This window comes from Euphorbia lathyris, chromosome 10 (genome assembly GCF_963576675.1).
Source record: "Euphorbia lathyris chromosome 10, ddEupLath1.1, whole genome shotgun sequence".
Taxonomy (NCBI): Eukaryota; Viridiplantae; Streptophyta; class Magnoliopsida; order Malpighiales; family Euphorbiaceae; genus Euphorbia; species Euphorbia lathyris.
The window spans coordinates 34,470,502-34,480,002 of NC_088919.1; the positions used below are offsets into that span (position 1 = coordinate 34,470,502).

Below are 9,501 nucleotides of genomic sequence, written 5' to 3' on the forward strand. Positions count from 1 at the left end.
GCTGCCAAACCGTCCAAAGGACTATAGCTACCCATCCGCAAGAACACTACGTGGGAATCCTCATTCTCTCTGAACTCCAGTCCCACTCCGAGCACCCTGCAGCAGTCCCTTGCAAAACAACAGTCATAAAATAAATGTCAGTCATGTTCAATGTCCATGTTGCACAACAGATAAGTGATCGGAGTGCCCTCCCATTCGAGAGCATTGTCTCCAACACGTAGGCAAGCACACCATAGAAAACGCCACATAAAGAGCTTGATTTTTGGCGGAAGATTGAGCTCCCACAATTTATCCCATCCTGTCTTCTCCTCCACCCCAACCTAAACCATTTCCATCAACCGATATCCAGATTTAGATGAATAGAACCTGTCTTTTGTATAGTGCCACAACATCCGATCTTCAACTGTACCCCTAGGTACCGCCATATTGACTGTCTCGTACCTCTTCTTTCTCAAAGACATTTTCGAGTCTGCCCCTATCCCAAAGCTTGTGTTCCGCATTAATCAAGTCAGAAACAACCAATTGCTCCTGTCCAACTGCACATGGAGAAATTGCAAAGGAATTTGAGTCTCGATTAATCCAATGATCTTGCGAAACTGAGATCTTTGTGCCATCTCCAATGCCCCAACGTAGAGTTTTTTTAATAATTGCAGTGGAGGCCCACACGCTTCTCCACACATAACTTGGATTGCTACCAAGTGCTGAAGACAGGAAATTTTCATTTGGATAATATCTCACCTTAAAGATCTTACTAACCAAAGCATGTGGTTGAGTGAGCAGCTTCCATCCCTGCTCACCCAATAAAGCCAAATTAAAATTATGTAAGTCCCGAAAACCCATGCCTCCCTAATCCTTTCTCTTACAAATCCGTATCCAATCAAATCAATGGATATTATTCTTATCATTTTGTTTGGAACCCCACCAAAAGAGTATCTCATCACAGACAAATTTAAGGAGAAGAAATGTGCTCATACAGAATGTGAGCAGTGTTTGAGCTACTGACTTCAGTAGAACCTTCTCTCCAGCTTTTAAATCTTTTTAGGAGTTTTTTCTTAATAAAGCCAAAAATCTTAGCCTTTGACCGTCCAATCAGGAATGAGAGATCAAAATATCAATCCATATCATCTAACATTAATTAAACATCAAATAATTTATTTAAACACATTAAAACTTTAATTTTTAAATTTTTGTTGCATTAATATCCATGTGGTGGTGATAAAAGAAAATGGGCTTTAAATATAAAATTGGGTATTGGACATTACCGTACTACCGAATGTATGAAAGAAAATGACCTGATAATGTGCCCACTAAAACAAGCATAATTTCTATAATCAAGTTTAGGGAAATTCTGCTTGCTTATTCTTTCATGAAATTTGGACGGTACAAGATCTTCCATGCTTCATGGAAACAAATATATATTAAAGTATTATTCTTTTTTCTTTCTTTTTTCTTACAATAAGTAGTATTCTCTAAACCATTACATTATCAGAAGGAATAAAAAGAATAATCAATTAAATATTGACTAGTGAATAGAAGAAAGCATATATTATACATATTTTATAAATTGAAGCATGTGATGTGATTATCCAAAACTAAAATTAACAAAAGGACAAAGAGGATACTTCTGGGGGCAATTTGCAACACCACCCCCAAACTTTAGATTTTTTAACAAGTATAATACTGTTGTTTAAGAAGAAGAAATGCATTAATCAATCTCAAAAATGCAAGAAGTTAAAACGTTACGGAGGAAACGGGAAGGCTGAATAAACATATGAACCAATCTATTAGCTTGTCGCTTAAGAGAATGAGGAAACGCCACCGTTTGATAATATTTCTGAACTCACAACGGTGGACTCAAAAGTGGCATTAGTGAAACCCATAGCAACCACGCAAGTCAATGTCTTAAGAAGGATAGTAGCTTCATTAGCAAGAAAAACAGTAAAAGGAAAACACTCATAAAATAAATTGGAATAGCTTGATAGATAGTCATTCCGTTTTAGAAAGTGGCTTACCATTCCAACCCTGAAGCTTCTGCTAAAGACAGCCTTTGAAGTGGGCAAAAGTAGCTCGCTTTTTACGCCTCGCGAGAGAAGAGGGCCCACGTATCGACCAGTGTTGATCAGATTATGGACTCTAAGAATAAAAGAAATAGCATTCGCCAAATCAGTAGCCACATTATTGCTACAAATAATGCCAGACTTACTATAATTAATAGCTTAGATTGAGGCATTCTCATACACCATCAGAAGATACTTTAGATAACGACTATCCTCGACATTGACCTGAAAAAATAATAAAACGTTATTAGTAAAAAGAAGGTGCAAAATGGAAGGAGCACATCTACCAAGTCTGTAGCCGTGTAGAGATCCTATTTTTGAGCATCAAACAACAAAGCAAATAACCCTTGACATAGAATAAGAAGAGTTATGAAAAAAGATGATCTCTTTAACAAAGCCCCCATTGAGGAATGATCGAACCCACAATTTGATTGTTAACTTTCACATAGTAATGTTGATCACTTTGTCACTTCTTTTTAGGTTGTCTTGTCGCTTAATTTTGGTCACCTTTCAGTTGCTTTAGTGAGGGATTTCAAATCTCTGACAGTAGATGGCTTATCCTATGGACAAAGCCAACATTTTTATTTTTCTAAGATTCAAAGACGTGTAATATTTATAAATGTGATCTTATCATTTATTAATAAAAAATTAATTTAATCATTCAATTGTTGTTTATTAGTTTATATTTTAATTTTTGAATTTATTTGTAATAAATTATTATTTAGAAAATAAATATATTCTAAACGTTTAATTATAATATAAATCACAATCAAATAATACTTGATTTCTCCTCAATAGTTTATTACAAATAACATCGTAATTTCTCCTCAAATAATTGTTCAAGTTTCAAATAAAATTTATTAAAAACTTTACAATTTGTCCGGACAAAAATAGATATTTACATCAATTGCTTTTGCTCTGAGCTCATCATATTGATGGAAATAGAGCCTATATTTTTGACATAGTAATACATTTTCTAGGGACAGCATCAAATATGATTATCATTTTTATATGACATTTATATTAGGAATAAAGGCTAAATTTAACCCTATCGTTCTAAAAAGTGCAAATTTAGCCCTAACATAAATTTAATTCTAATATTTCTAAACAAGATTAACTTTAACCTTGTGTTACTAAATATTTGAAAAAACTAGTTTGACTGTTATTTAAATGTTACATCGGAGGTTCCAAACAAGTTTATCCATAAATTGTAGTAGTTCTTACATTTTTGCTAGTTAAACTATATTAGTAGGGCGGCCCGGTGTACTACGCGTCCCCGCTGAGCGAGGGTCCGGGAAGGGATTCCACCACAATAAAAAAATAGACATTTTGACAAAAAAAAAAATTATGATTAACTTAGTTGTGACAGACTTAGTTGTTAGCATTTTAACATATATTTTTATAATTGTGTTAGTGATACACAAAATATTTTAGACGTAATTGATGTTTGGAATGTCTGAAGTGACAGTTAAATAACAATCAAATTAGTCTTTTTAAATTTTTGGTAACGTAGGGTTAAAATTGATTTTGTTTGGAAACGTTAGAGCTAAATTTATATCATTCCATATGTTAAGGCTAAATATGCACTTCCCCTAAAATATTAGGGTTAAATTTGACCATTATCCCTTTATATTATAGGGTAAATAATTTATTAGTCTCTTCCTTTTTACCTAACATACTATTTAGTCCTCTTATTTTGAAAAACACATTATAAGATCTCTATCTTTTATCAATATTAACCATTTGGTCCTTCAGTCTATTTTTTTTAGATTTTTAACCGATATATTTGACATAAACATACAGACATAAAATAACGGAGTAACATAACCATTTTATATCTACTATGGCTTTCTTGAAAGCTAAGACATATCTGGTTAAAAATCTAAAAAAACTAGATAGAATGATCAAATGGTTAATTTTGACAAAATATAGTAACCTTATAATATATTTTCAAAATAGGGATTAAATAATATGTTAGGTAAAAGGATTAGGACTAATAAATTATTTATCCTATATTATATATTATGTAGCGTTTGGATGACTAACAAACAACTTTTTAACACTAAGGTGAAGTTTGTTCTATGAATAGAATGAGATAGGCATTACCAAAGGAATAAATAAATAATAATAAAAAAAAGTATTCTTTAGAAATAAAGGGGTAAATTACACCCATGGTCACTGAACTTTATCCATTTTAACATTGTGGCTAGTGAATTTCAAATTTTAACAATATGACCACTAAACTTTATACTTTTTAATACCGCTAACCATTTAACACCTCAAAACGACCGTTGACGACCTCAAAATAAAAAAAATCGAAGAGTTAATGATATTCTAAGAAACTTTAATACTTGAAAATTTTCGTTTTGAAGTCATTTAGGTGCTGTTAGGTTAGGAGAGAGAGTGAGTTTTTGGAAAATAAAAAATATGGTTCCATGGTAAATGTGGCTCTAAACAACTTTAATTCTTGAATATATTTTTTGAGGTCGTTAACAGACATTTGAAAAATTAGTTAAAGTTGAGTGGTTACCAGTGTTAAAAAGTATAAAGTTCAGTGGCCAAAATGTTAAATGGATAAAGTTCAGTGGCCATGGGTGTAATTTACCGAGAAATAGTTCAAAATATAAAATTGCTATGAGTGTAATTTCTTATTTGTTTTAAAATTAAATTATTATTATCAAATATTCAATTTAGATTATTTAAGGAAAAACTAAAAAAACTAAAAAAATGCAAAAATATTGAAATGAAAAAATGATTAAAATGCGGGAAAAAAAGAGTGTGAAAACGATAAAAGAAAATACAAAAAAAATGAAAAAAATAAGAAAACATTTTAACAGAAAGAAAATTGCAAGAATTTTGTTGTATTTCTTACTACTGCACTTTAAACTGTGAAAGAAAACTTGGTATGCTCTATTGGATATGCATTCAACATTACTTAGATTGAAATTATGAGAACAAATATTAATTGTCTAAGAAAGAAAAAGATTAGTAACAAAAAAACAAAAGAAATTAAGAATGAAACAAAGATATCTTGCTATTCTTCATTACATTACTCAAGATTGCAATTATAAGAATAAAGAAAAAGCACGTAAATTTGGACAAAAACTGGATGAAAAGCTGAAATGAGTAAATTAAAAACTAAATGCATCAGATCTCTAACAAATCCTCAATAAATTAAAAAAAAAAAAATATATCGTCCAGAACATGAAATGCATAAGTAACCCAAAATTTAGCACAGAAAAATTCAATATATAAAATGGATAATTTTGGAATTAAAGATGATACGAGTTATAGAATAGTTATTCCTAGTTTAAATTATGGAATTCTTATTCCATCAATTATGAAATACAAATTCCATAGAGTAACTATTCCATGAAAAAAATGAATCAAAGTGTGGAATAAAGATTTTCTAGAAATAGCTATTATATTCCAAGTCTATTCCATGAACCAAACAAACAATTAATCTGATTAAATCTAAATCTTAGGATGCTTTGAATCTCCACCTTAAGATTTTAATCAGCCTACATCTAACGGTGAATGACCAAATTCACCGTGGTCATTAGGGTCCATGTGAACACTACTAACCCTCCAAACTTGTCTAGAAAAGTCTAATGATACCTCCAACTTAAAATAACATGATTAACCCCTATGTGGCAAAACAAAAGAAGATTTAGACAATTGAAGCGCACATCACTTTAAACAAGTTCGAGAGATCAATAAATCATTTCAAGCAAATTCAGAAAGCTAATGATCACTTTACACAAGTTCTGGGAGGCAATAAGTTGTTTTAAGCAAGTTTATAGAGCAAATCTGTAAGAGCAAATGGCTTTTATGGCCAACTTCGAGGGACGGTGTATGTATTGAAGATCTAAAATGTAAGTAACATTGGTTCAAGTTATTATCAATCTGGGCAAGGGTGACATCTTATTTTGCACAGACAGAGACACGGAACGCACACCAAAAAAAATTATTTTTAAAACACAACCTTCTAAAAATAGCCTTCAAACAAAATTGGACACATGCAGAAAGAAACGCTACTAAAGAGGAGTATCTGTGCAACATAGATTTCGTCCCTTGGTGGCGTAAAATTCAACTGTACACTGCAATATGCAAACCATGCCTATTGAAATTCAGTAATAAATTTATCAGATAAAATGACAAAATGTAAAAGAGTAGAATTATCTTGCTACAACTATTCTAAAAGGAGCTTATAAATCCATAAATAATTCTCGGAGGAAGATTAAAGTTTATCTTTTAAGTATTTGTCACAATGCATTTACAAAAAGACAAAAAATATTGCAACAAAATGATACTCCCTAGAAAATATGCCTACTTTCCTTTTCAGGATGTCCCATAAAATACGCTCACAATCCATTAATGTAAGGGCGACTAAAGGGGGAAAAAGCAGCAGCAGCAACAACTAACACAAATAATAAAATTTCCAATGATATGTATGCAAATAGAACTAGAAATAGAACTAGGCCGGAATGGTTAAAAATATATTGACAAAGGCCAATGGCATACATAGAAAACTTATCTTAGGCAAAACCTAATCAAAGACCATTAGAAATTTAGAATCCGACAACTCCATAATATGTATCTGCCAAGTGCTGCTTTAAGCTTAAGAAAGTATTCTCATCATTGCGCATATAAATATAGAGAAGCACAAGAGTTGATTCCCTTGCACCATATTTATTTCTGTTTCTTGTAAATAAATCAAACCTTCTATTAACATAGCCAAATACAATTATAAAAATATAAGAGAAACCTGTTTTTCTTGACGCTTGAACGCTCCAGATGAGCATCATATGCAGCCTTCACCAAGCTAAGGAGTCCGATTGCTCCATCATCCAAGGATAAGGGGCTCCAGATGAGCATCATATGCAGCCTTCACCAAGGTAAGGAGTCCGATTGTTCTATCATCCAAGGATAAGATAACACAATTGCGCATATAATAGCAGCAGCATCCTCAAACAAGTCCTTATTCTGAGTCAATAATGTTGGGCATATAATGGCAGCACATTTACCACCTGGCTTGGACTTACTTCTCAATTTTCTACAGGGGTGTGAAGTGCTTTAGTAGGATTTTTTTGTTTCTTGGCCTTATTTTTCGGATATCAGTAATCAAATTTATAAGCATTAGCTGCAATATAGAAATTGTTAATACAAAATGAGATAGTATTCATAGCTAATAAAGATTACGACCAATAATATATCATGATTAATGAACTCATTAACTCCCACCTGCACTCAGAAATTCAACCAAGGAGAAAAAAATTCCAGAATCCGCAAGCTAGTTCTAAAGCAAATAGTTCGAAATAGCAATAACATTCTCTGCATATCCCTAAATTTACTGTCAAATTATCCTTACAACACAGGTGCTTTTACATAACCACAAAATTATAAATGAGTACAAGCACAATTAGCGGCCTCTACCACGACCACGACCGCGTCCACGTCCCCGACCTCGTCCCAAAGGCCTCCCTGAATTTCAGATGTATCAAAATAATTAGCAACCCAAAACATATTAAGGGTTGGTAAGATTGCTCAATGATAAACTCATTATGATAAATACAAATAGATCAAACCAAGTTGACAAGTGCAAAATATACCAGCAGTGGGCTTCTTAGGCTTGACCCTAGGCGTCTCTTCAACAAGCAATGTCTCAAGATTCAAGCTGTCAGGAAGAATATAATAACGGATATTGTTACCCCTCACACTGAGATGATCCAAAGTTACTGGATTTTTCCCCTTGAGCGTTAGTTTGACAGTCTTTAGATGAGTATTCATACTGATGTCCACACCTACAAGCAGAAAATCAACTAGTCAAAATTAAATGTTTCTTCATTTCACGAGGCATATATCCAGTAGAAAAAAGGTATCTTCACATTTCAGTAGCGAGAATTATCAAAGTTCTCCAAACAACTTTTGCAGCCTCAGAACCCCTTAAATCATATAGGGTTGCAGCAAATACAAAATGTATTATGTCAATGCAACACAAGGACTCCTTAGTATTGGCAGAAAATGCGCAAAAATAGGGAAATCATAATACGCGGTTAGTTTACTTGTTATGAGTTGTAAGCAGGGGCGAATACAGCCCTTAGAGGTTGGGGGTGGGCCGGGAAAAAAAAATTGCCCTCTACAAGTCAAAACGACATTGGTTTGGTAGCAAAATAATAAACACTAATTGATTCCTCATTTTATCGTATGCTTGATAGGCATCTTGTAGCAGTACATCATCTTTTATATATTTCCTACATAACCTCTTAGTGAGCTGTTGATTAACCTCTCATCAACCTCATACTCACTCAACACCATTTCCTTGTAAACTCATAGAGCTGCTCGGATTTTCTTCCATATCAGTAAACCAGGAGTCAAAGTGCTATAGCTAATTACACTCTTCTTAGGGGGGGTGCTATAGCTAATTAACCTCTTATCTACTTACCACGAATCAAAAGGAAGTTGAGGATGCATTGGTTACTTTGCAACAGATGGAGGCAGGGGTGGTTCCGGGAGGAGGGTGCTGGAGCACCCCGCCCCTCCTGTCTCCGTCCTTGGTACTACTTGTAAGGATCATACCATACAAGGAAAAGCAGAATCTTGTAATAATGCAAAAGTATCCACAAATTAGCTCACCAACAGTCCTCAGAGTATCATCAAATCCAAGAAAGTGGTTTTCTCATCAAACCATAGGGTATACCGTAACCTATGGCTCAGTAGGGTTTAGCAAAAACCTCGAGCAAAAAGATAGAAAGAAAGAGATAACAGTGTTTCGGAGAAGGGAAACCATACCTGTAATGGTGCCGTGAACAATGGTCCCATTCTTAAGCTCAATTGAGACAGTCTCGTTATTCAACTTCATCAAGAACCTGAAAAATGGGGAGACGTGTTCGGATTGTCATAAAGAAAAAAGGAAACAAAAATGGATACATGGAAATAAAAAAAAATAAAAAGAAAAACGAAGAACATACCTGACAAGCTTCATTGTGAAGCAGGAAGATGAAATCTAGGGTTTGAAGGAAGCGGGAGAGGAGAACGCGAATTGGGAATCAGAATCAAACCCTAAACCAACACCAAGCCTCGTGAGAAGAAAGGAGTGATATAGACATAATTCAAATTTAAACGGGATCCATTAATTAATGGAAAATTTACACTGAAATTCAAATTTTTAAAACTATCTACAATTAAGTCCAACATTAATTTGAATTATTCCTTCACTTCGGATAATCACCAAATTTGACATCTTAATCCTTCCAATAAGCAAGAAAACGGATTAATTCAACCAATTAAGATCAATTCAGTCAATTCGGGTCCAATTCCACCAGTTTGGGAATCTGTTCTCGAGTTTTGGTTGCATTCCTGTTCGTTTGCGTTCGTGGGTCTACCTCTATGCAAAACCGGATTATAGCACCAAGAGTAACACTCGAAAGGGTTTAAAAGCCTT

At 33.5% G+C, this 9,501-nt stretch overlaps 1 protein-coding gene across 1 annotated transcript; it reads right to left on the reverse strand.

Moving 5' to 3' along the window:
• Nucleotides 1-7,242: 7,242 nt before the first annotated feature.
• Nucleotides 7,243-9,175, reverse strand: LOC136208264 (small nuclear ribonucleoprotein SmD1a). Its single transcript, XM_065999074.1, has 4 exons — nt 9,029-9,175; nt 8,850-8,926; nt 7,670-7,861; nt 7,243-7,541 (listed from the first exon to the last, which is right to left on the reverse strand). Exons 1-4 carry the CDS (start codon nt 9,040-9,042, stop codon nt 7,480-7,482), a joined length of 345 nt encoding a protein of 114 aa, XP_065855146.1. The 5' UTR covers nt 9,043-9,175; the 3' UTR covers nt 7,243-7,479.
• Between the last annotated feature and the right edge of the window lie 326 nt (nt 9,176-9,501).